The sequence below is a fragment of the Malus domestica genome, chromosome 07 (genome assembly GCF_042453785.1).
Source record: "Malus domestica chromosome 07, GDT2T_hap1".
Taxonomy (NCBI): Eukaryota; Viridiplantae; Streptophyta; class Magnoliopsida; order Rosales; family Rosaceae; genus Malus; species Malus domestica.
This window is the reverse complement of record NC_091667.1, coordinates 2,619,000-2,644,864: the sequence shown is the minus strand read 5'-3', so window position 1 is coordinate 2,644,864 and position 25,865 is coordinate 2,619,000. Positions and strand designations below refer to the sequence as shown.

Sequence of the window (25,865 nt, the reverse complement as noted above, 5' to 3'; positions counted from 1 at the left end):
GTGTGCTTCCAAAACGAAGGATAAATGTTTCAATGTACCGGAAACACGGTCTGATACATCAAGTATTATAATACAATTGATTAGATTTTTTTTTTCAAGTATCAAACCACTTGTAATATGACACTTTGTGTATCAAAGCCATGTTCCCGGTACACTGAAAAATCTTTCACAAATTTTGGCATGAAGATGTTACTTTTGTTCTTAATATTCACGTTGCATTATGACAATTAATTATTAAAGAACATTCCTGTTTAGAGTTAGTTTTCTATTTATTCCATTGAAGCCAAATGTAATGTTCAGACAGAGGAGCTCGGCGATGATGCCAAATGTTAGGCAATCTCGGTAATTATGTTTTTGACAAAGCGATATTTTATAAGAAGTTTTAACGAAACACTCTTGGTACTATTCACTTTTAACGAAAAATCATATTTTTAACTTTTTTGATACTATTCACTACACCTTTATTTGTCATTTTTCATTAAAACTAGAGTTTTTTTTAGACTTTTCGTTAGTTTTCCTTTTTATACTACTCTATGGAACGGCCCTTGGTCGATTGGCCTCACCCACATCAGGCAATATTAGTTTGATGTAGAACAACATGAATACCATTAACATGCATTTACATGAATGTAAGATTATTTCTCTACTTGGTACTTTTTTTTTCCCTACTTGTTCTTTGGTGAGGGCACAATGCCAGAGAACATGGTTGGTGAGCCAGAAAACCGCCTTCTTGGGCTTCAAAACTTTCCGCCGGGTGACCCTGGCATCCCCCCTTTGGATATCAGAGGTGTTAAGCCTGATCCTGCAGTGGCTGCGCTTTTATTATGTGTGCTCATCATCGGAGGTCCACATTTGGTCTCTAACGGTAGTGGTTCAAATCCTTTCTCTGCTGCTATCAATGCTTTCTCTATGCTCAACTTTATCAGTCTCCATGGGTCGATACTGACACGGAAGCCATGTTTCTTAGTTCGGTAAAGGGATGGGGATCGCCTTCCATTCTTATGGACAGCCTTCGGTTGGTATGAAACTAAGAATGGCAATTTATCCCATAAGTCAGGCGGCAGATAACTTGTATGCCTTTAGAAATCTGAAGATGCAAAACTAGGGAAGGCTGTATGCCTGTATAGGAGATATTACCTCAGTCGCATCTTGCCCTCTGCATATAAACCGTGATATGAACGACGGCTTTTCAGATGAATCAAAATCACTACTTATATCCAAGGAGAAATCTGAATCATCATTGAATGGATCCATTACTAAAGAAGCTCACTATAATCTGCCCCAAAACGAAGAGATTCTCTCTTTTGCACCCAATGCATAATCGTCCACCATAAATTGAAATGAAGAAACATAGGCATGGTAACAATAAAGTATGACATTACTCTGTGAGCTTTCTTTTCTTTTTCTTTTCCAAGAATGAAGATGAGTATTTACCAAATTTTATCGAGGAAAATCACCCGACTGCTGCATCTTCCAACATATCGATGTGGTACAATGAGGTTAGTTGGGATTCGCCATGTTCTTCATCGGACTCGAGATCACAAGCATCTTCGAAATATCCAGATCGCCTCATCTGTTCAAGAAGCAACTTCAAAACATAATGTATTTCTTTCCTTTGAGGATGCCTTTTATCTTTCACCAGGAAAACATGCACATGACCCTGTATTTCAATCCAACTGCAACCTGGCTGCTTGACAACTCCCCGTTGCCTCATCAGCTTCCTTACTCGTATAACATCAGCCCATCTCCCAAGCTCGGCATACATGTTTGAGAGAAGAACATATGGTCCAGAGTTCCTAGGTTCAATATCTAAAAGCTTCTCGGCCACATACTCCCCTAAGGTAATGTTACGATGAACTTTACAAGCAGCAAGCAAAGACCCCCATATAACAGCATCAGGTTGCATTGGCATGACCTCTATCAAATTTTTGGCATCAATAAGGCAGCCAGCTCGACCAAGCAGATCAACCATACATGTATAATGGTCCTTCATTGGTACCAAACCATGTTCCTCACTCATTGAGTAAAAGTACTTTTTTCCTTCATCAACCAATCCTGCGTGGCTACAAGCGCATAGCACACCAATCATAGTGACATGGTCTGGTTGCTCCCCTGATGCCAACATTTTTCTAAATACTTCAAGAGCTTCAATCCCGTAACCATTCTGTGCATACCCCACAATCATGGCATTCCAGGAGACATAATCCCTTTGCAACATATTTTTAAAAACAAGACAGCCATCTTCAATAGATCCACATTTCATATACATATCTATTAGAGAATTCCCGACAAAAATATCAGGCTCTTCCCCGACCTGGAATTGAAATCCGTGCTTCAATACATGTACATGAGCCTGCCTGCCAAGCTGCAGATCAACAAGACTTGCACACGCATTGAGTAGATTCCCAAATGTATAGTGGGTTGGCAGAACAGACTCCCTCTTTAGGAGGAGAAAGAGTCCAAGGGCCTCTTCATTTTCCCCATTCTGTGTGTACCCTGCAATAAGTGCGTTCCAAGAGACTATATTTCTTTCCATCATCCTTGTAAACATCAATCTTGCTGCTTTTACGCTTGCCGATTTTGCATATCCACTTACCATGGAAGTTTCTGAAACAACATTTCTAACAGGCATCCCATCAAAAATCCATCTGGCTTCTTTTACTCTTTTGCATTTTGCATACATATCAACTAATGCGTTGCACAGAACAAGATCATCCCTATATTTATCACATTTTACAACACAAGCATGTATTTGCTGACCTTCCTTTATTGCGGACAAGCTTGCGCATGCACTTACCACACTGGCTAAAGTTAGTTCATCCGGTTTGAACCCACACTCCATCATCTTCACAAAAACTTCCAAGGCTTCGCTTGCTGGGCCATTCTGCTCATAACAAGTAATCAAACTGTTCCAAGAAACAGTATTCCGGTCATTCATCCCATCAAAAACTCTTTGTGCACAAGAAACACTCCCACATTTAGAGTACATATCAATAAGTGCAGACCCCATATAAACATCTGATGAGTACGAGGATTTTGCAATTACAGCATGAATTTGAACACCCATTTTCAACTCTCTTAAACCTGCACAAGCACTAAGAGCACTACCAAATGAGTATTCATTTGGCACAAAATTCTCCCCATGCAATCTAACAAAATATTCCAAAGATTCTTCAAAGCAGTCATGCTGGGCAAACCCTGATACCATCGAATTCCATGAGCACTGGTCAGGCTCAGGCATTAACCTAAAAATCTTCACAGCCTCATCAATTAAACCCAACTTCGTTAATGTGCTTAAAATGGAGTTCCAAGTGAAAGTGTTCCTTTCAGGCATTTTATCAAAAAGTTTGCGTGCATCATCCAAGCAACCACATTTTCCATAAGCATCAATGAGCCTATTCTGGATAAAAATCTCCGAGGAAAATTGGGTCTTGATGATACGGGCATGGATGCGACGTGCATCACGTGCCGACTTGGTTCGGATGCATGAGTCCAATAGCTTCCCAAAGGGTGTGGAGTCGAGGAAGGAGAGGTCACCCACAAATTGTTTGAACAATCCATGTCTAGTTCCCATTCCATTGTCTTAGCTACAACAAAGCAGCATTGGCTCGAAAACACATCAACTCGCCTCCTATAAAGCGGAAACAAGAAATATACTAATGTCATCTGTAATCATCTAATGAAAAATGTGCTAAAGGAAGAAACACACAACAAGCCAACTCAAATTATCCGATTAACGAAATACACAAGCTGATTGTGATTCAATGTCGAAAACATGCCAGAGCAAGAATCAACTGTGACTAATAAAAAAAATCAAGGGTCTAGAGAGACGAGAATAATCAAACCTCCAAAATCAACAGAAAAATCTGCAGCAACAGCAGCCATAACCGAAAAAAAATGGGCTGCCACGAGCATTACCCAATTCAGAGAAAAATGAGAAGCAGCAAGTTGATAAATTGATTACGCAATTTGAATTAATGCTGGCTTTCTACTAATAAATGAATGAGATTTGAGTGCTCAAAATTTAGCATTTTTGCTTTTACATCATTCATCGCAGTTAAAATCCAAAATACCGCAAATGAAATCAGGGACAGCAAACAGAAAATTCCAACAGAAAAAGGGAAAGAAGAAAAGAGAAGAGAAGGAGGAAACTCACCTGGAGAATCAGAGAGGCTGGCGGTAGAGGCAGAGAGAGATAGCAGAGCTCGTGAAGGTTTAAACTCTCTGTTTGCTTTACCAGAACTCGTCACTCGTCAGAACACTATTTTGCATCGAAGTGTACAAAACGGCGTCGTCGGAAGTTTCTCAAACTCTTGTGATACCAATTAGGCAATTAGGAGACCAAAACCCTAATAATTCATCTAACAATTTGGGGTGTATAGTCAAATTCAGATTGAAAGGATTTTTTTTTTTTTTTTTAGTATATAGATATTTTTACATTAAGGAGATGAGAGTTTGGCTAAACCACATAATGGACAGCTTAATTTGATAACGAATTTACCATCTACAAGATTCGAATCTAAGACCTCTCATTTTCAAGTGAAGAAGAATATCACCAGATCGTAGTATTAAGTGACAGATTGAAAGGATTTTTAAGACATTAAACCTTGGAGTACTTATATATTTAATACAATTTTCGTCTAATGGTCATATGCGAATAATGTGATATAAGTATTTAAAGGCTTTTATCACAAATAATCATTTACGTATTGTAAATACATAATTTTGGTCATTTATGTTATGTTTTCTCTTGCACGTCAATGATGTCCCTGCCGTCAAGCTCAGTTAAAATTTCATTAAAACATGTGAGGGGACAACATAACTAATCAAATTGAGCCACATGAATTAAATTGAAAAATTTGTATATAAAAATTTAGAAATAGATTGTCATCTATCTCTGGATGGGTTTTAGAGAGTCCGAGAGCGTTCGTGACCGATTCTCTTTCTCTGTCCAATGTGTTTGGTGAGAATTTATATAATACATGGTTCTTATTTGTAAGTGAGAAGTTTTAAGTTCGATTCTTATTAAAAGCGAATTTAAACAATATTATTATGGCTAACCCAATACGAGGCTTAGTCCACTTCCCCACCACTTAGTACACGTAATATCGTTTGCTCAAAAAAAAAATAAAAATAAAACATGATAGTAATCACCAATACCAATCTCATCACCATGATAGGGAAATCATAATAAAGTGTATTACATCATCATCACCAAGACCAATCTCATCACCATAACTATGAATACTGGCCGTCACATGAAGCTCATTAGATACCCATTAAGTACTGCAGGTAAAAATCTCCCAAATTCCGGAGAAGAAAAGCTTGCATCTTTTGTTTTCATCTTCTTTTGATCTTTAAAAGTATCATTCTCAACCATGGAACAGTCAGCAAAGCTAAAAAATGTTACGCGCCAGGCCCCAAACACAACCAGCAACAAGATGAATTTCAAGATTGATTACCCTTGTAAAATACAGATCCAGCTCCTACATGTGCATCCTATCAATAAACTCATAAATTTTGCCAATATCCGAAAACAAAAATGACATCAACACTTGACAGCAGAGTGAAGACACGACCCTGCGAATTTGTCTGGACATTAACGAGCCTTAGTGTTCATGATTGCGACATGCCTAAAAACCCTTGAAGAACCATATCCATATAAACTCTTTGGTTATGATGTTGGGAATAAAGCAGTTTGTACAAGATATACAAGATCTGCATCTTCAGAGTAGTCGGGTGCAGAGTCACTAATTCAGTTGGAAGGAAAATACTAGCTAAGAAACCAGAAATACAATCTCCATAGGCTTTTATTTTACGTACATACACTTATTGGGAGACAAACATTTCCTTTATAAATATTGGAGACTTGAGCCTTGCTCATGCAAGCAAGGTCATCCTAAAGACAAAGTCTTGACCCATATCTGACTGCATCTATACAAACAGCTATAGCAAAATTGCACTAGGTATGAAAAGAAGCAACTTCACATTATCAGATGATATAAATGTCGATTTCCCATCATCAACATTACATGAATGCATTCGTTGACTTTAAAGCAACAAATTCAACATGATATACGAGTAAATTTCAAATAAGGCTAGACAGACTTGGTGTCAACCGTCATCATAGTTGTCTACTAGCCTGGGATGTTTTGTAACAACTGGGGAAACACACAGAGAAGTAGCAGAGTTCAAGGTATTCATAAAAAATATAAAAAAATAAAAAAAACCAAAGAAACTATTTCCAAATACTAAGAACCACGTATAGTACAATTTAATGATCAACACATACTAACCACGAAACACGAAAGGAAACCTTTGAACCATTTCTGACTAAGTTTTCTTCTCATGTTGTGATTCGTACAGCCTCCACCATTCCTGGGATGCATACTTGCATAACAAAATGTGACCAATACAAGAACTCTACCTGTTCATGCTTCTATGTAATGATAATGTATCTTTCTGCGACAGAACAAAGAGTAACGCATTTTCCATCACAAGAAAAACATTTAGTTTCCCAAATAAAGAAACTAAACGGGACACAAAGTTAGGCCACTTTAGACATTCATGCAAACATCCTTTTCGACACCAGAAAGATACAGTTCTAAATCATAAGTGAGCATCATCAAAATTCATAGTAGCAAACAGTGGCACTGTCTCAGTCGTAGGTTGGGTGACGGTTGATATTTGTCTATCAGAATCTGATCCATCAAAAGGCAAAGCTAATGATTTCAGGTAACTGAACTAGTTGAAAGAATATACTAACTGAAGTAGGCAAAACGATTTTACTTTCATTGTCTTTATCAATCTTAAGACCTACATAAGATGCATACACATGATTAAGAAAGAAAAAGTCAAACTAAAATAGAACAATGACCAAATATGAACAGGCATAAGAAAACCAAATCCGATGAATATGAATAACATTTTAAAATAAATTTGATTTTCTAAAGTCAATAAAATTTACTACAAGGAAACAGTGCGTCTGTAAAGTACTTCATCATCACTCTCATCATCCTCATCTGACACCATCTCACTTCCCGGGAGCTCTAACTTCCCACCCATATAAAATGATGGACCTGGTGTCTCTGTTTCAATATACTCCCCTTGCAACCTCTCCTCAAATCTCTGATCACTACAGTTGAGGAACCATTTCAATGAACACCTGATGCCCTTGCTTTGCAACCTCTGGTACCTAGGTTTAATCCTCGACTCCAAGCTGTAAGTAAAGTATTCCGGAAAGTCCACAAGCTCTTTCAGTGGCCTCCCCATTTCACTCTTAAAGAAGTAGAAACCATTCTTCATGAGCTCAACACGCAGCGCAATTAACTGGGGACACTTTACAACCATCTTAGCTACGTCCTCAGAAGCTATTCCCCGTCCAAGAAGGAATTCGACCGGCTTCATTATCAAATGTTGATGAAGGCTGACTATCTGTGGCATCTTCTCAACCACCCGTGCAAACCCTTCAGGATCAATCTTAAGCTTCAAACTAAAGGAATACTGCTGCGAAGACATTTTAGCTTTCAAAGGCAGCCCAAGAATTTGGGGGTACTGAGCAACAACCGAAGCAAGTGCTTCCCTCCTGATCCCAAAACTAATTAAACAATCCACATTTGGTTTAACAGTCTCCTCAAGATCATAACCAAGTAAGTATGTCCGCTTCTCCAGCATCCTGGCCAATATCTTTTTCGGCAAACCTAACGAAACCAAATAATCAACAAACGGCTTAATGACAGTCCCAACTCTCATTCCCAAGAAGTAAGGATACTGTGTAACCATCGGTCCTATATCCCTAGGACTAACACCAATACTAACAAGATATGCAACCGAAGTACTCATTGTCCCCTCAAGCTTGTATCCAAGAAGCTCAGGATACTTCTGCAACACATAACCAATATCCTGCTTTTCGACATCAAGCCCACGAAGGAACTTGACAACCGGCACAAGCTCAACAACCACACTAGCATGCAATACTTGCGGGTAATTCTTAACAAACTCACCAAGTTTCGGCCTCGGAATCCCAATTTTCTCCAAGTAAGCCAACACAGGTATCATATTTTTCCTCACACTGCACCCGAGCATCAACGGGTACTCGTTAATGTCGTCGATCGACAATCCGAGCTTCTGAAGGAACTCAACTCTCTCCCGCATGACATCAACAGCAGAAGGCAGCTCCAAGTTCTCCAATTCATCAGGAATTATGCCTAAGCTCTTCAAATAGTCACAGATTATGACCCTGGAGACGAGCTTCTCTTTCCGGCCTTGGACGACGCCCCAAGTGACCGAGGGCATTTCGTATTCCGGAAACTTGGAGGACTGGGTTGAAAAGGAAGAATTCTGCAAAACCCTTGAAGGGTTTTGGGTATGAGGGAGTTGGGGACATGGGTTTTGGTGGGATTGGATTGGGGCTGAGTTTGGAGTGAGAATTTGTGGATTTGGGGGGAAGACTTTGGGGATTTTGGTGATGGAATTTCTTGCTCGGAGCAGCGAGCTGACCATTTCCAGGAGGGACAGAGAAATTAATATACTTTTTCTGATTTCTTTGCTCCAATGAGGAGAAATTTGAAGGGAAAATGTAAAGTTCTTGAAATCTCAGCTTATGATGTCATATGCCTTAAATTCACACCAAAGCTAGGTTCTTTGGTGTCTATACAAACCAAATACAACGGAAGCTACTAGGTTAGGAAGTCAGAGAGAGGGAGGGGAGGAGGCGGGGAGGGTGGAGAATCTCAAATCATTCGGTATTCTCGTAGCGGGGTGGGAACCGACCAAACCGACCAGTCCAACTGGGTTGGGTTGGGCCGGGCTGTAATAGGTGATTTGTGTTGAATTGAAGCATTATTAACCCGATCAAAATTAACCAATCTGAATGTTAACAATTTTTAAACATACATGTATATTCCATAAACATATTCTTAAAATTTAGTAGTTATATATATATATATTTTTTTTTTTTTTTGACAAACGATATTATCTACACTAAAGGGGACGGGGTGAGTTTAGTTTCGCAATGAACTAGCAATAATATGGTTCATATACGCTTTTGGCTAGAATCGAACCTAAGACTTCTTAGGTACAAGTGAAAAGGTATACCACTGCACCGTAGTACTAAATAGCAAATTTAGTAGTTATTAAACACACTTATTTGTTTACACTCCAGTAAATAATGAAATTTAAATACTAAGTAACAGCCAATGATCCTACAACAGTCAAATTACATGATTTAAGCCTAACCTAACATGCATTTTGGTTTATTTATCACTTATAATCACTTTAGGAATAAGAAAGAAACTAAATAATCCAAACTCGTAGAACATGTCTAACCCAACTCGCCTTAAAAATTTTAAATGGTTTAGATGGGTTGGTTTGTCTATTTTCTTGGGTGGAAAAGGTTTTCTATAATGCCAATTTGGGCCTATTGGGTTAGCCAAAGGTTGAAGTCCAACCCAACCAACCCACATAATGCTCATTGCTCAACCCTACTCGTAACGATTTAGCATCAGCAGCTGAACCATGTGTCCGTGCCGATTCAGACAAAAAACAAAAAAACAAAAATACACTACTCTACCCCCTAATTTGTCTAGTTAACCCTGATTTGTCAGGTTAACACTGACCCACTTTTTTATCAGACACCCTCTCACAATCCCCTTAAGTTGACTTCCCTACACAAAAACCTCTCCTATTGGGGTGGATATTGGTTTACTTCCTTGGTGCTCCTACATCAAATTTGACCGTAAGAAATTATTTTTGCTCACAAACTCGAAAGGTCGAGTGTTTCGCAACATGATAACTTGTAACAATAATGTTGGCTAGAAATGAGACTTGCAGGAATTACTCGTTTGTGTTTGTGCCCAGTTGGGTATGTTTCATCAAAAGGTTTCTCGTTTGGTTTTTTTGATCAAACTTGGAATAATTGACGATGTAGCCCGAGTACGCCAATTAAGGCACATACGACACAATGCAACTTCAAATGCTCAAAAAAAAAATTGAATGAAGGTTTCAACTAGAACTTGACATGTCCTCTCCAATAGTTAAATAGACCAACTAAATATAAAATTAGTCTAAAAAACGTCTTCCTCGTGGTCTATATCTCAGACCACATGATATGGCAGTTGATGGTTGAATTCCTCGTGATCTATAAAATTTAGTCTAAAAACGTCTTCCTAACATTTTCCTCACAAAATATTCCACTTTCTCTCTAATGCTATACATATACTTCTTAGGCAAACCCCAGCGCTCAACGTATATCCAGAAACTGCAAGCACACATACAGACTTGTTATCAGCAAATAAAATCAGAAAGACAAAATAAGGATGGCAATGAAAGGAAACATTAGAGTCAAATAAAAGTATTTAGTCTTGCAGAACAATAAAAAAAATTCAAAGGTTGGAATCTGTGTAAGATCTCACATCGCCCAGGGGAGTGATCCTTATATGTACATTCTCATCCCTACCTAGCATGAGGTCTTTTGGGAGCTCACTGGCTTTGGAGTTCATCGGAACTCCAAAGTTAAGTAAGTAGCGCGCGAGAGCAATCCCATGATGGGTGACCCACTGGGAAGTTCTCGTGTGAGTTCTCAGAAACAAAACGTGAGGGCGTGGTTGAGGCCCAAAGCGGACAATATCGTGCTACGGTGGTGGAGCGGCCCCGGGATGTGGTGGACCCCGGGTCGGGGTGTGACAATTTGGTATCAAAGCCTAACCCTGGCCGTGGTGTGCCGACGAGGACGTCGGCGCCCTAAAGGGGGTGGATTGTGACATCCCACATCGCCCAGGGGAGTGATCCTTAAATGTATATTCCCATCTTTACTTAGCACGAGGCATTTTGGGAGCTCATTAGCTTCGGGTTCCATGGGAACTCCGAAGTTAAGCGAGTAGCGCGCGAGAGCACTCCCATGATGGGTGACCCACTAGGAAGTTCTCGTGTGAGTTCCCATAAACAAAACCGTGAGGGCGTAGTCGGGGCCCAAAGCGGACAATATCGTGCTACTGTGGTGGAGCGGGCCTGGGATGTGACAATTTGGTATTAGAGCCTAACCCTGGCTGTGGTGTGCCGACGAGGACGTCAGCCCCTAAGGGGGGTGGATTGTAAGCAAGGAAGAAAATATCGGTAATATCGGAAATATCGGTAGTCCAAAAACACGGAAATATCGATGGAAATATCGGGATAATATCGATATCGATAAAAATTACATGGAAACTACGGAAATTGTAAGAAAAACTTGGAAATTTTTATTGAAACTTTGCAGGATGTTTATTTAGTCAATTATCTATTAGTTTATCACAAAAAATTGGAAGGAAATGCATTGCATGATGGATTTAAGTTGATTATATAGCGAGCTGGCAAACATTGTAAGTGTAGAAAATATGTAGTAATTAATGAAATAAGTTTAAACACACCATAATCATTTATATATAATGAATTAGTACAATATTTTACACTTTATACATTGTATGGTAAGATACATGAGTGACTTAGTATCACATAGAGTGAACATGGTGAGTAGTTCAAAAGTAGATACTTGAAAAGAAATTAATCAAATTTTAGTAGATGTAATTATTTGGACTTGATTTAAAATAGAAATTTATCATATATAATATATGTAACTGAAAAAAAAAAAATCAAATTTTAATATGATGTAATTATTTGGACTTGATTTAAAATAGAAATTTATCATATAGAATATATGTAACTGAAAAAAAATTAATCAAATTTTAATATGATGTAATTATTTGGACTTGATTTCTCTTTATACATATATTCTCCTTCCTATTTTCTAGTATTTCAGTTTAGTAAGTGATTTTAAATTTCGGAGACGAAATTCTTTTAAGAGGGGTAGATTGTTACACTAAGTTTGAGTTTATCTTGCTTTTAAAATTATTTTTAGATCTTAATAGGTGTGCCCAGGGGGCCCACCTTGCTTTTGTGTCCCCGTCTATCTTTTCTCTCAGATCTCTCTTTTCCCTCACTCTCTCATCTCTACCGTGCTCTCTCTCTGCACTCTCTGCACTCTCTCCTTCTCCCCGTGAACCAACCCACACGCCACACCCTCACTTCCACACCACTTCAACGGCGACACCTCCTCATCGCTCTCTGCACTCTCTGCACTCTCTCATTCTCCCCGTGAACAACCCTCATTCTCCCTCTTCTCCCTCTCTGCACTCTCTGCACTCTCTGCATCTCTGCACTCTCTCATTCTCCCCGTGAACAACCCACACCCTCACTTCCACACCACATCAACGGCGACACCACCTCATCGCCTTCTCCGTCTCTACGTCTCTGTCTCTGCCTCGGTCTCTCCGTCTCCGTCTCTGCCTCGGTCTCTCCGTCTCCGTCTCTCCCTCGGTCTCTTCGTCTCCATCTCTGCCTCGGTCTCTCCGTCTCCGTCTCTCCCTCGATCTGGATCCTTCTTCTTCGATCTGGTTTCTGGATCCCTTTCTCACCTCCCGGCGGCGGCGACGACGACGAATATCGCGATAATATCGCTAATATCTGTAATATCGCGATATTTTAAAGATATTTTATTTTTACTAAAAAAAATATCGCCGGGTCAAAAAAACGATATTATCGGCGATATTTCGCCGATAATATCGATATTTAATTCCTTGATTGTAAGATCTCACATCGCCCAGGGGAGTGATCCTTATATGTATATTCACATCCTTACCTAGCACGAGGCCTTTTGGGAGCTCACTGGCTTCGGAGTTCATCGGAACTCCAACGTTAAGCAAGTAGCGCGCGAGAGCAATCCCATGATGGGTGACCCACTGGGAAGTTCTCGTGTGAGTTCTCAGAAACAAAACCGTGAGGCCGTGGTTGGGGCCCAAAGTGGACAATATCGTGCTACGATGGTGGAGCAGGCCCGGGATGTGGTGGACCCCGGGTCGAGGTGTGACAATTGTAAGATCCCACATCGCCCAGGAGAGTGATCCTTATATGTATATTCTCATCCCTACCTAGCACGAGGCCTTTTGGGAGCTCAATGGCTTCGGAGTTCATCGGAACTCCAAAGTTAAGCGAGTAGCGTGTGAGAACAATCCCATGATGGGTGACCTACTGGGAAGTTCTCGTGTGAGTTTCCAAAAACAAAACCGTGAGGGCGTGGTTGGGGCTCAAAGCGGACAATATCGTGCTACGGTGGTGGAGCGGGCCCGGGATGTGGTGGACCCCAGATCGGGGTGTGACAATTTGGTATCAGAGCCTAACCATGGTTGTGGTGTGCCAACGAGAACGTCGGGCCCCTAAGGGGGGTGGATTGTGACATCCCACATCGGGCAGGGGAGTGATCCTTAAATGTATATTCTCATCTCTACCTAGCACGAGACCTTTTGGGAGCTCACTGGCTTTGGGTTCCATGGGAACTCCAAAGTTAAGCGAGTAGCGCGCGAGAGCACTCTCATGATGGGTGACCCACTAGGAAGTTCTCGTGTGAGTTCCCATAAACAAAACCGTGAGGGCGTAGTCGGGGCCCAAAGCGGACAATATCGTGCTACGGTGGTGGAACGGGCCCGGGATGTGGTGGACCCCGGGTTGGGATGTGACAATCTAGTACCGTGACTTCTCACTCAGAGCAAAGAATATGGCCAAGGGAGAGTCATAGGGATGATATACTTTTCAGTGTGATTATCACACCACCATGTGGCCAATCCACTCAAAGCAAAGAATATTGCCAAAGGAGAGTCATAGGGATGATATACTTTTCAGTGTGATTATCACACCACCATGTGGCCAATCCATTCAAGTTATAACACGAGGAATCTATTTGTTAATGGAATATCTATATAGCCTACTCATATTATGATACGTGAATTAGCAATGTTGCACAACTCCAACATAAGCATCACTTGTGTATGTGGTGAATATTCCTTGGTTGCAAATGTCATGGACATGTATCAAGCCTAGCTAGGTTGTTTAGGTTGGTACCTACTAAACGTGATTTTCATTTTTCAGGCTTATTGATTAGTTTGGTTGCTTGGAAATCTGATTGGCAGTAGTGTTAAGCTGCTGTCCAGCGGGTAAAATAGGGCTAAATCGACGTAGAAGCAAATACATTCCAAACAATGAAAGTTATAAGAGACCAACCTGCTATGAAATCATCCACATATTCGCTATCAATGTTCCCGTGAGCCATGGCACCAACCTGAACATTAGGTTAGTTAATGAACTAATGAACAAAATGATGGATGGTGGACAATCTTATGAACCACCTCTATTGATTTGAAATCTCAGGGACCAAAATGAGGAGTTATGTAAATTTCAGGAACTATTTTCGCGATTTAGCTAATAAATAATGAAGTATGCGATCTATGAATAATCAAGCGTGCATTGCAGTCTCGGAGTCCCTAAACCAAATATGAGAGTAAAATGCTTATTACCTTGTTTTAGAGGTCTTATTTGGATTCGAAACTTTGTGGGTCTTCATCGAATCAGAAAGAAATCGGGGAGGGAATTGGGGGGCTTCAGTCTTCAGTATTCTGTCCTCGATAGCTAACAGCTAATAGCTATAGCAAGCGAGCAAGGTGAGAGAGTCTAAGACTCGAGAGAACAAATAATTATAAAATTCTTTCTTTTATAGACGAATCCAAAATCAGCTGCAGGGGTGGTAACGCTGGCGAATATCGAGGACAAAGACAGTCATATATGGCGTCCATGTCCTGGTCTTGGAGCCATCGGCGTTAGGGTTTTTTTTTTTTTTCCATGAGATTTTTCTTTTTCTTTTGACACACATATCAACAAGTAATTCATAATAATCGAAAGACATAATCAAAATATAATTTCGAGTATAAAATTGAGTTCATTCTTTGTGGTGATGTTCATATAATCAAGTTTAACACATGAAATTTAAATTAAGCTTAGAAAATACTTGGATAAAGAACTCCAAACACCGATAAGATTCCTCTCAAGAACTACAAAAGAGCTGATAATATATTGTCCAGAAAACTTAATTAGAGTGAGAGAACGTGAGAGAGAGAGAGAGAGAAGGGAACTTGTTTTTTCACATGCGTTGCGCCTTATATTTATATTAATCCTTCTATATATGGTTTAGGAATCCCTTTTATTTATAGTACATCGATATTTTTATACTACCAAGAGAGAGAGTTCGCCTAAGTCACACAATGGGCAACCTAATTTAGTATTGAATTCGCCATCTACGAGATTCGAACCTAAAACCTCTCACTTCCAAGTGAAGAGAAATATACCATTAGACTGTAGTACTAAGTGGCGGCTTGGGAATCCTTTAACAGATACAATAAGTACATCATCCTAACCGACGAGCCATGTTAAATTCCTACTTTTATTTACGCAATCACACATAAATGCTTATATTTACAACATCTGCAAGTTTGCAACTGCAATATAAAATAAAACTCTCTTTCTCTGTATCTCTGAACATGGGTTCGTTTAGCTGGTAGGGCAGCTTCTGGTAAGACTACAGTTTGCGATAAGATTATACAGAAGCTTCATGATCAGCGTGTTGTTCTTGTTAACCGGGATTCCTTTTATCATAATCTCACTGATCGAGAAGGAACTTAAATGAGTACACGAATTAATACAACTTTGACCATCCTGATAGATGCATTTGACACCGAGAAGAGAACTGATGACGACAATCAACAAGTTAGTTATTTTCGGCAGTGATGGAAATCAGCTCAACTTGGCTTGACTAGTATTGTGCTGGCCTCTACCTTTCAGTGTCGAAGAAATTGACTTCATCAAATTGAATAACCATCCTTTTTTTTTTTTTTTTTTTTGAAGTAATACTCATGTTTAGATATCTTCGGCGCTTGTACAAACCTTAATTAGTATTTAATAACTTAGATATATATGACTCAAAAGATCTTCCATTTATGCTCCAACGACTCGCAAATCAACCCTATGCAGCCTTTTGCATTCAATGGATAATTTGAAACTGCAGAGGCAAACAAATGCAACATTAAGATATTATTAATAGATTCCAGCAAGATATAGACCAGCATGACATACATAGAAGAGTAAAGCAAAACCTAAACTGGAAGAAGAAAACATAACCAGACGAGAAACAGTTTTGGGTACAACTGACTATGACAATTAACAAAGTTTAATACACTATAACACTTAAAGAAATTGCAGTATCTACTTGTGTCAACCATCTGCTCTCCAGTTTTGATAAGATTCAGGTTTCTTACATTGCAAAAAATCCTTCGATCGCTGTTCTTTTTTACTCAAGAATTCATACTACTAGACCACCAAAAATCACCTTTGCAAGCTCTAAAGTTCACATAAACCATCTTAGTGTCTTAACATTGTTGTGCAGAAGCGGCATTCAACTGTAAGTGAATAGTAAGACAGAACAGAATAAAACCAACACCAACAAGAACACCAAGATTTATACTGGTTCGGCAATGCCTACATCCAGTTTGGAGACGACGGAGTATTCCACTATAATCAATGAGAACATACAATAGTGTTTATCACTCAATTTCCCAAAGACCTAAATAACCCAAGCTCTCACACTTACAATAGGAAGAGAAAACCAAAAATACAAAGCAAGACAATTTGAGAAAATTCTTCTCTATGCCGAATGGCTTCTTGCTATTTTTCTCTCTTCCTTGTTCTCCTCTCTACTTCTCCATGCTTATGAGCTACACCTTGCTCTCCTTTTATAGCCAAAGAAAAGCTTCTCAAAGACATCAATGGCCAAAGGCCTAACATCAAGTCAAAAAGAGTTAGGCACAATTGCATGTATTTTGTTTCCCACATGTAGCATGCCATCCAACAATTTTGACCACAAAAGTAGCCGAAATTTTTTATCTTTGACTACAAGTTTGAGTCAATAATCAACAAACATATCTATTCAAACCACGCTTCTATAAAAACCATACTATCAAATAACTCAAGTACAAATTACCTGATATAAAATCATCTGTACACTCATTGATCTTCCCATGGGCTTCTGCACCCACCTGAACATGTATAAAAAGCCGTTATGGGGATTTCAAAATTCACATACAAAACGGAGCATGAAGCAGAGACCTATGAACTGAAATTTAGAATCTCAAACATACCACAAAACAAGATTCAATTCATCACTGGCAGAATTAACATAGTCATCAATATCAACCAGTTTTTATGAACTATAAGAGAGACCTGCAAACCCAGTGCAACAGGCTTTAGTTCTAGTCAGTAAGCTCAGAATGCTAAATAAAGGTAGGCAATGCTCACCTACAACACTAGAGTTGACTGGTAAATGTCGGGTTACAGGTTCCTTAATGATGCGCATAAGAATTTCATTTGTATCTTTGGTCCGTATGCATTTTTTATCTAGTAACTCCACTTTAGAAATTGCAGAAGTCAAAATACAAAGCAATTCGTAAGTTCCATGATATTTTGAAGAGGCAGAATGGTGCAAAGGTGAATATAAAACGACTAGGAGTAGAAGCTAACTTACGCATGACTCCACAAAAGCGCCTACACGTTCTTGGTAGTTGGTATATGGACATGGGGTTTAATCTCAAATAATAACACTCCATTATCTGTGTTTACATACACAGCTCCTGCCATACCAGCTTTATTAAGTTTGCTATCAAAAATCGAACGAAGAGCCTGGACGGGTAAAACACTTAAAATCATGAATTATAAATTAAACACAGTAAAAGAAAAAGAAAACAGAGACTACGTATTAGTAAGAGATGCATGATCCAGTGCTAAAACCTTGGTGGCATACAGTAAGCCTATGCTAATCTCAATTCCAATGAATGAACTTATGGTTGATGATATTATAATTTAAAGGTCTGCAAGGATAGAATAGATACAGTATAAATTGTTTAATTGGACTTTACTGTCTTGATATGTTAATGAAATCCAAAAGTTACTTCAGAAAAATGAAGGTTTGGAATTAAATTTTCTCTCATAAACAAATGGATGGATCTATTTAGACCCTAAATTTGCAAAGCTAGGGTCCTTTTATGCATCCAGAAATTCTCTGGTACAAATCATCGGCGGAATTTGTATCAGTAACTCACTAAGTTGTCACTGATATTTTTCAACAATGATATCAACACCTTATAGTTATCAATTACTTTTTCATTTAATTTATGGGAAAATTTGAAATAAGTCCAATTTAATAGGCCAACTTTTGAAATATGTCCAATTTTTAGTGACTTTTGACTTTTGAAATAGGTCTAATTTTTAGTTACTTTGAACTCATATCAAAAGATCCGACCTAATAATATAACTCCATTAGTTTGAGTTTCAAATAGAAACCTAACCAACTTTATATAAGGATTTTCATTAACCAAAGAATATAACTCCCAAGTCTAATCAAGCAGTTTATAGTTTATCAAAAGTTATGACTTTGAGCTGCAGATGACACTTTATCATAGTGGTGAAAAGAAACATCATGCCTATAAACCCTAGTGCAGGTTCAATCTCCACTTACTCTCTTCTCCTATCGACTAACTGTCGAACCGATAACGCTATCGCTATACTATAAAAAAGTAATGACATTGAGTTGGAGTTCAAATGACTTAAAAATGTATCGATGTAACGTCTAATTTATAGCTCAAGAGCAAACCTGGTAGACAACTCCAGGCCTATAATCATTCACAACTTTCTTTTGTTTGAGGAAGTCAGCGTCTTCCTCTGAATCTAGAATCTTCCACCTCTGAGGAATAAAAATGAAATTGAGGAAATATAATTCTAAAAAAAAATTAATTAAAAAAGTTTCAAATTTAATTTTTTACTGAAATATTAAAGAAATATTTGCTTGAAGAGTTTCTCCTGTACCTCAACATTCGGCGGGGACCGTATAGTGGCATTATGCGTGTCATCATCTTCTGTTTTCTCTTCGGTTGTTGTCGATTCCTCTTCCAACTTCCGCTTCACCATCCTAGTGGATAAATTCTGCGACTGCGACTCCGACTGCCCCCTCTTCCACCTCACCATGTTATAGTAGTGTTCCTCCAGTACTATTAATGAGTAGCCCATTAAAAAAAAGATATAATCTTATGTACTATTATTTTGTTTCGGGTAGGGGTGATTTTCGGGCTCATCCTATTGGAAACAACGTTTTTAATGTTTGTTATAAAATTTTGGAATTAGAGTAATCTTAAAATTCCCGAAACATATTTCAAAAATTTATATAATTTATATGTTTTGAATATTCTCGAAATTTTTCGTACATGTACTAGTATGCTTATCCTTTTTAATATAAAATTGTATGCTTTATATAAATACAATGAATAAAATATATCCAAAACTAATAATAAAATATGAAAATTGATTAAATAATGCATAATTTGAGTAATAAAATATCAGAGTATTTTAGTCTATAAGGCTATGTTACATTTTGGGCTCAATTTGAGTAATAAAATATCAGAATGCATAATTTGAGTTGCATATTATTCATTCCTTTCATAACTCAATACTAGTATTTGCCTACACACTTTATGTGTATGAACACATTTTTTTTAGAAAATAAGAAGGGGAGAGAGAGAGAGAGAGAGAGAGAACGTAGGTGAGGTTTCAATAAAAAATAGTAAAATTTGGACTTGTGAAATTACATTATTGTCCATCATTTTTTTGTGTCATAGAAGACTAATTTGTCTTTTCACCTTCTTTTGATTGACAAAGAAGGTTTCATTAATTAGTAGAAATAAATCTAGGGCTCATGTTATCTTTTGCTCTCAATCTCAAGCTAATTACTTAATGCAATAGATATTTGATATTAAGCTCACATGTAAAATCGGCCCGAACAGACAATCAATTGTTGTTATCATTGTTTTCGGGGTCATCATCATGTACGTGGCATAACATAAGTCTCACATAACCTTATTATAACCGAACACCAAACTCATGTCTGTCGATTCCTAAACACAAAATTTCATAGTTTCATGTAATGTTTGACATTTGGTTAGCCATCAATGGATTCCGATCTCTCCTTGCTTAAAAAGTATTCAATCTCTCCAAGTTGAGTTAATTAAAAAACCAAAACACTCTCGTAGACCCAACAAAAAGCAGTGGTTGCTTGAAAATGCATCAACCAGACCAACCATTATATAATTAAGCATGATGGGATTTTTTATATATGATATTCTGGAGTATCGGTTACTCAAGAATTTTAGCTGTTTTGTAGCTAAAACACACAATAGATAATATCTAACACTTAAAAAACTTAGAATATAAGATACTCCGGAGCACAATAGAATTTTTGTAAACGGAATATATATTCTCAATCTCACACTTGGACATATTAACAACTTCTAAAACTTGCCCTCTTCCTCCTCTTTTATAGTGACCACATACCACATTTCTTACTACAAGTCTAATCTCTCTCTCTCTCTCTCTCTCTCTCTCTCTCTCTCTCTCTCTCTCTCTCTCTCTCTCTCTCTCTCTCTCTCTCTCTCTCTCTCTCAGAGTGACATACTAGCTAGCTAGAGAGACTAATATGTCTTCGTTTCTCTACTACTCTATCTTCATCCTCTACTCAACCTTTCTCTATTCCATTGATGGAGTTCTAATCAGGCAATTTGTCAGTTCCGGCGGGAAAACAGAAATCTTAAGCCACCTCCACTTTTTCTTCCATGACATCCTTGGTGGCAAAAACCCAACCTCTGTTAGAATTATTGGGCCACCAAATGGTACCGCTGCAGGCTTTGGCAGCACTATGATGATCGATAATGCACTGACTGAAGAGCAAGACCGTGCCTCCACGCTCATCGGAAGAGCACAAGGGTTTTACTCAGTGGCTTCACAACAAGCAGATGAATTTGCATTCCTTATGGTCATGAATTTTGTTTTTGTGGAAGGCAAGTACAAGGGGAGTAGCATTAGCATTCTCGGGAGGAATCCGGTCATGAATGATGTGAGAGAGATGCCAGTTGTTGGAGGCACTGGGCAGTTTAGGTTTGCTCGAGGTTATGCCTTGGCCCATACGGTTTGGTTTGATGCTAATACGGGAGATGCCATTGTTGAGTACAATGTTTATGTGTCAGAATCCTGAACTTTGTCTTAGGCTAGCCATTTGTTGAGAAAAACCCGCTTTTCTTTCTACTTTTTTTGTACTTTTTATTTATTTATCCTTTATAGAGACATCTATTGTACTTAATCAGGGAATGGCTACGTTAATCTTATAACTAAGAATAATCCCTTTGAAATATACTAGTATCTTATGATGGATTTTAAAATGGTGTGGAATTTAAGGCAATCAATCTTTTAACTAGAAATTAAATCAAAGTCACTACCAAATTTCGTTTCTAACACTTTAAGTTATCACCAGTCACTATTTTTCTTTTTAACACTAAGTTATCAACAGTCACTATTTTTCTTTTTATCAAGTCCGCATATCTTCTTTTTTTTTTTTATCATCAAATACTGGATTTCATTCATAAATTAGGTAATTACAAAAAAAAAAAAGTAATTACAAAAAAAAAAAAATAGCGATCAAAATGTGGGCAATTGCATGTTCGATTTAATTAACTACGCTATGATACCGATTCGAACCCTAGCTCGTGGTAACTGACGCTTGATGAGATCCCAGAGCAACCAGAGGACCTCAACCAAGAGAAAGGAGAGAGGGATAAAAGCCTGAAAGAGCAAGAATCTCGCAAATCAATTTGGTCATTCCTTTAAATTTCTATCAAATTTTATGTTTGTGTGTTGATGTGACATATAAATGTATAACCAATTGAATCACATGGTGTCACATGGATTAACCATAAAAACTTTTTATTTTCAAAATGAAAAGCTATTTTTTAAAATTTTTTTATTTTTATTTTCACAAACTGATGCACCACGCACGCCTAACTTTTCTCTTGTTCACTGTTCTTTCTCTCTCTCTCTCTCTCTCTCTCTCTCTCTCTCTCTCTCTCTCTCTCTCTCCATTGAAGAAACCTCGAGAGCTTCAAAATGGGTGCAAATGTAATAACAGTTTTCCATTCTTTCACTAATCTTCAACTGGAAAAAATATGAAAAGTGTTTAAAATTTCAAATACAAAACGGATCATGAAGCAGAGACCTATGAACTGGAATTTAGAATCTCAAACATACCACAAAAACAAGATTCAATTCATCACTGGCAGAATTAACATAGTCATCAATATCAACCAGTTTTTATGAACTATAAGAGAGACCTGCAAACCCAGTGCAACCGGCTTTAGTTCTAGTCAGTAAGCTCAGAATGCTAAATAAAGGTAGGCAATGCTCACCTACTACACGAGAGTTGACTGGTAAATGTCGGGTTACAGGTTCCGCAATGACGCGCATAAGAATTTCATTTGTATCTTTGGTCCGTATGCATTTTTTATCTAGTAACTCCACTTTAGAAATTGCAGAAGTCAAAACACAAAGCAATTAGTAAGTTCCATGATATTTTGAAGAGGCAGAATGGTGCAAAGGTGAATATCAAACGACTAGGAGTAGAAGCTAACTTACGCATGACTCCACAAAAGCGCCTACACGTTCTTTGGTAGTTGGTATACGGACATGGGGTTTAATCTCAAATAACACTCCATTATCTGTTTTTACATACACAGCTCCTACCATACCAGCTTTATTAAGTTTGCTATCAAAAATTGAACGAAGAGCCTGGACGGGTAAAACACTTAAAAGCATGAATTATAAATTAAACACAGTAAAAGAAAAAAAAAACAGAGACTAAGTATTAGAAAGACATGCATGATCCAATGCTAAAACCTTGGTGGCATACAGTAAGCTTATGCTAATCTCAATTCCAATGAATGAACTTATGGTTGATGATATATTGATATTATAATTTAAAGGTCTGTAAGGATAGAATGATACAGTATAAATTGTTTAATTGGACTTTACTGTCTTGATATGTTAATAAAATCCAAAAGTTACTTCAGAAAATTGAAGGTTTGGAATTAAATTTTCTCTCATATAAACAAATGGATTGATCTATTTAGACCCTAAATTTGCAAAGCTAAGGTCCTTTTATGCATCCAGAAATTCTCTGGTACAAATCGTCGGCAGAATTTGTATTAGTAACTCACTAAGTTGTCACTGATATTTTTCAACAATGATATCAACACCTTATAGTTATCAATTACATTTTCATTTATTTATAAGTATTTTCATTGACCTAATAATACAACTCCATTAGTTTGAGTTTCAAATAGAAACCTAACCAAATTTATATAAGGATTTTCATTAACCAAAGAATATAATCCCAAGTCTAATAAAGCAGTTTATAGTTTATCAAAGTTATGACTTTGAGCTGCAGATGACACTTTACCGTAGTGGTGAAAAGAAACATCGTGCCCATAAACCCTGGTGCAGGTTCAAGCTCCACCGACTCTCTTCCCCCTATAGACTAACTGTCTAACCAATAACACTATCACCATACTATAAAAAAGTTACGACTTTGAGATGGAGTTCAAATGACATAAAAATGTATCTATGTAACGTCTAAGTTATAGCTCAAGAGCAAACCGGGTAGACAACTCCCAGGCCTATAATCATTCACATCTTTCTTTTGTTTGAGGAAATCCGCGTCTTCCTCTGAATCTAGAATCTTATCCCACCTCTGAGGAATAAAAATGAAATTGAGGAAATATAATTCTAGATAAAAAAATTAAAAAAAAAATTAATTACAAAAATGTCAAATTTAATTTTGTACTGGAATATTAAAGAAATATTTGCTTGAAGAGTTTCTCCTGTACCTTTCGAACGACACCCTTTCTCAGAGAGGCATTGTCTACAATAAAAGTTGCCCGGACCTCAACATTCGGCGGGGACGGTATAATGGCATTATGCGTGACATCATCTTCTGTTTTCTCTTCGGTTGTTGTCGATTCGTCTTCCAACTTCCGCTTCACCATCCTAGTGGATAAATTCTGGGACTGCGACTCCGACTGCTCCCTCTTCCGCCTCACCATAGTGTTCCTCCAGTACCTAGGGTTTTTGACTAGTCGAGGGTTTATTAATGAGTAGCCCATTAAAAAAAAAGATATAATCTTATGTACTATTATTTTGTTTTGGGTAGGGGTGATTTTCGGGCGGATCCGATCGGAAACAATTTTTTTTAATTTTTGTTTTAAAATTTGAGAATCGGATCAGATTGGACTAATATTTTTAATTTTGGAAATTTTTGGAATCGGAGTAATCTCAAAACTCTCGAAACATATTTTAAAGATTTAGATCATTTATATGTTTTGAATATTCTCGAGTTTTTTTGTACATGTAATTTATGTTCTCTTAATATATATAGATATATATATATATATATATATATATATATATATATATATATATATGCTTGTGTATAAATTTAATTAATGTTTTGGTATATATACTAGCATGCTTATCCTTTTTAATATATAATTGTATACTTTATATAAAAATAATGAACAAAATAAATCCAAAAACTAACAATAAAATATAAAAATTGATAACAGAATGCATAATTTGAGTAATAAAATATCAGAGTACCCCTAGCCTAGGGCTCATGTTACCTTTTACGCTCAATTTGAGTAATAAAATATCAGAATGCATAATTTGACTTGCATATTATTCATTCCTTTCATAGCCCAATATAAATCTAGGGCTCATGTTACCTTTTGCGCTCAATCTCCAGCTCATTACTTAATGCAATAGATATTTGATATGCCCAAGTGTAAAATCAGGGCCAAACAGAAAGTCAATTGTTGTTATCATTGTTTTCGTGGTCATCATCATGTAGGTGGCATAACTTAAGTCTCACATAACCTTACAACCGAACACCAAACTCATGTCTGTCGATTCCTAAAACAAAATTTCAAAGTTTCATGTAGTGTTTGACATTTGGTTAGCCATCAATGGAGTTCAATCTTTCTTTCCTTAAAAAGGATTCAAGCTTTCCATGTTGTGTTAAAGCAATTAAAAGCTAAACACTCTTGTAGACCCAACAAAAAGCAGTTGTTGCTTGAAAATGCATCAACCAGACCAACCATTATATAATTAAGCAAGTTGGGATTTTTTATGATACTCTGGAGTATCGGTTACTCAAGAATTTTAGCTGTCTTGTAGCTAAAACACACAATAACTAAATCTAACAATTAAAAAACTCGAAATATAAGATACTCCGGAGCACAATAGAATTTTTGTAAACAGGATATATATTCTCAATCTCTCACTTGGACATATTAACAACTTCTAAAACTTGCCCTCTTCCTCCTCTTTTATAGTGACCACATACCACATTTCTTACTACAAGTCTAATCTCTCTCTCTCTCTCTCTCCCCCTCAGAGTGACATACTAGCTAGCTAGAGAGATTAATATGTCTTCGTTTCTCTACTACTCTATCTTCATCCTCTGCTCAACCTTTCTCTATTCCATTGATGGAGTTCTAATCAGGCAATTCGTCAGATCCGGCGGGAAAACAGAAAACTTAAGCCACCTCCACTTTTTCTTCCATGACATCCTTGGTGGCAAAAACCCAACCTCTGTTAGAATTATTGGGCCACCAAATGGTACCGCTGCAGGCTTTGGCAGCACTATGATGATCGATAATGCACTGACTGAAGAGCAAGACCGTGCCTCCAAGCTCGTCGGAAGAGCACAAGGGTTTTACTCAGTGGCTTCACAACAAGCAGATGAATTTGCACTCCTTATGGTCATGAATTTTGTTTTTGTGGAAGGCAAGTACAAGGGGAGTAGCATTAGCATTCTCGGTAGGAATCCGGTCTTGAACGATGTGAGAGAGATGCCAGTTGTTGGAGGCACTGGGCAGTTTAGGTCTGCTCGAGGTTATGCCTTAGCCCATACGGTTTGGTTTGATGCTAATACGGGAGATGCCATTGTTGAATACAATGTTTATGTGTCAGAATCCTGAACTTTGTCTTAGGCTAGCTATTTGTTGAGAAAAACCCGTTTTTCTTTTTAC

General features: G+C 37.8%; 5 protein-coding genes and 2 long non-coding RNA genes across 9 annotated transcripts; 2 read left to right on the top strand and 5 right to left on the bottom strand.

The window, feature by feature from the left end:
- Window positions 1-582: 582 nt before the first annotated feature.
- LOC103449769 (pentatricopeptide repeat-containing protein At2g13600) lies at window positions 583-4,315 on the bottom strand. Of its 3 annotated transcripts, none has more exons than XR_011582558.1 (3): window positions 4,157-4,315; window positions 1,138-3,631; window positions 583-1,027 (listed from the first exon to the last, which is right to left on the bottom strand). XR_011582558.1 is itself a non-coding variant. In XM_070824402.1 (3 exons), the coding sequence occupies exon 3, from the start codon at window positions 3,572-3,574 to the stop codon at window positions 1,454-1,456; it is 2,121 nt and encodes a 706-aa protein (XP_070680503.1). In that variant the 5' UTR covers window positions 3,575-3,631; window positions 3,846-3,902; window positions 4,157-4,312; the 3' UTR covers window positions 583-1,453. The 3 variants fall into 3 exon arrangements, 2 of the variants coding, with proteins under 2 accessions (XP_070680503.1, XP_028960947.2); XM_070824402.1 differs by adding an exon at window positions 3,846-3,902 and having other exon boundaries at window positions 583-3,631; window positions 4,157-4,312; XM_029105114.2 differs by having other exon boundaries at window positions 583-3,631.
- Window positions 4,316-6,911: 2,596 nt separating this feature from the next.
- Window positions 6,912-8,751, bottom strand: LOC103449742 (transcription termination factor MTERF4, chloroplastic). The gene has a single exon (XM_008389070.4). It carries the CDS (start codon window positions 8,500-8,502, stop codon window positions 6,967-6,969), a length of 1,536 nt encoding a protein of 511 aa, XP_008387292.2. The 5' UTR covers window positions 8,503-8,751; the 3' UTR covers window positions 6,912-6,966.
- A 6,961-nt stretch (window positions 8,752-15,712) lies between these two features.
- Window positions 15,713-16,986, bottom strand: LOC108172073 (uncharacterized). Its single transcript, XR_003774558.2, has 2 exons — window positions 16,892-16,986; window positions 15,713-15,913 (listed from the first exon to the last, which is right to left on the bottom strand). It is a non-coding gene; the product is annotated as an uncharacterized lncRNA (long non-coding RNA).
- Window positions 16,987-17,451: 465 nt separating this feature from the next.
- Window positions 17,452-18,927, bottom strand: LOC114825745 (ribosomal RNA small subunit methyltransferase NEP1-like). Its single transcript, XM_029104769.1, has 3 exons — window positions 18,769-18,927; window positions 18,557-18,646; window positions 17,452-17,586 (listed from the first exon to the last, which is right to left on the bottom strand). Exons 1-3 carry the CDS (start codon window positions 18,925-18,927, stop codon window positions 17,452-17,454), a joined length of 384 nt encoding a protein of 127 aa, XP_028960602.1.
- Window positions 18,928-20,428: 1,501 nt separating this feature from the next.
- Window positions 20,429-20,983, top strand: LOC103414209 (dirigent protein 22-like). Its single transcript, XM_008352614.4, has one exon. It carries the CDS (start codon window positions 20,429-20,431, stop codon window positions 20,981-20,983), a length of 555 nt encoding a protein of 184 aa, XP_008350836.2.
- A 906-nt stretch (window positions 20,984-21,889) lies between these two features.
- Window positions 21,890-23,932, bottom strand: LOC103430612 (uncharacterized). Its single transcript, XR_003774691.2, has 5 exons — window positions 23,664-23,932; window positions 23,434-23,527; window positions 22,414-22,566; window positions 22,188-22,298; window positions 21,890-22,112 (listed from the first exon to the last, which is right to left on the bottom strand). It is a non-coding gene; the product is annotated as an uncharacterized lncRNA (long non-coding RNA).
- A 1,327-nt stretch (window positions 23,933-25,259) lies between these two features.
- LOC103430611 (dirigent protein 22-like) lies at window positions 25,260-25,814 on the top strand. The gene has a single exon (XM_008368756.4). It carries the CDS (start codon window positions 25,260-25,262, stop codon window positions 25,812-25,814), a length of 555 nt encoding a protein of 184 aa, XP_008366978.2.
- Window positions 25,815-25,865: the final 51 nt, after the last annotated feature.

What these genes read in the sequence shown, in the direction of transcription:
- LOC103449769 (XM_029105114.2), bottom strand. Translation starts at nt 3,574, where the DNA reads ATGGGAACTAGACATGGATTGTTCAAACAATTTGTGGGTGACCTCTCC.
- LOC103449742 (XM_008389070.4), bottom strand. Translation starts at nt 8,502, where the DNA reads ATGGTCAGCTCGCTGCTCCGAGCAAGAAATTCCATCACCAAAATCCCC.
- LOC114825745 (XM_029104769.1), bottom strand. Translation starts at nt 18,927, where the DNA reads ATGGTGAGGTGGAAGAGGGGGCAGTCGGAGTCGCAGTCGCAGAATTTA. An exon ending in GGTCCCCGCCGAATGTTGAG is followed by an intron (nt 18,647 to 18,768) that starts GTACAGGAGAAA and finishes TTTATTCCTCAG; the next exon opens with AGGTGGAAGATTCTAGATTC. An exon ending in GGCCTGGAGTTGTCTACCAG is followed by an intron (nt 17,587 to 18,556) that starts GTTTGCTCTTGA and finishes TTACCCGTCCAG; the next exon opens with GCTCTTCGTTCGATTTTTGA.
- LOC103414209 (XM_008352614.4), top strand. Translation starts at nt 20,429, where the DNA reads ATGTCTTCGTTTCTCTACTACTCTATCTTCATCCTCTACTCAACCTTT.
- LOC103430611 (XM_008368756.4), top strand. Translation starts at nt 25,260, where the DNA reads ATGTCTTCGTTTCTCTACTACTCTATCTTCATCCTCTGCTCAACCTTT.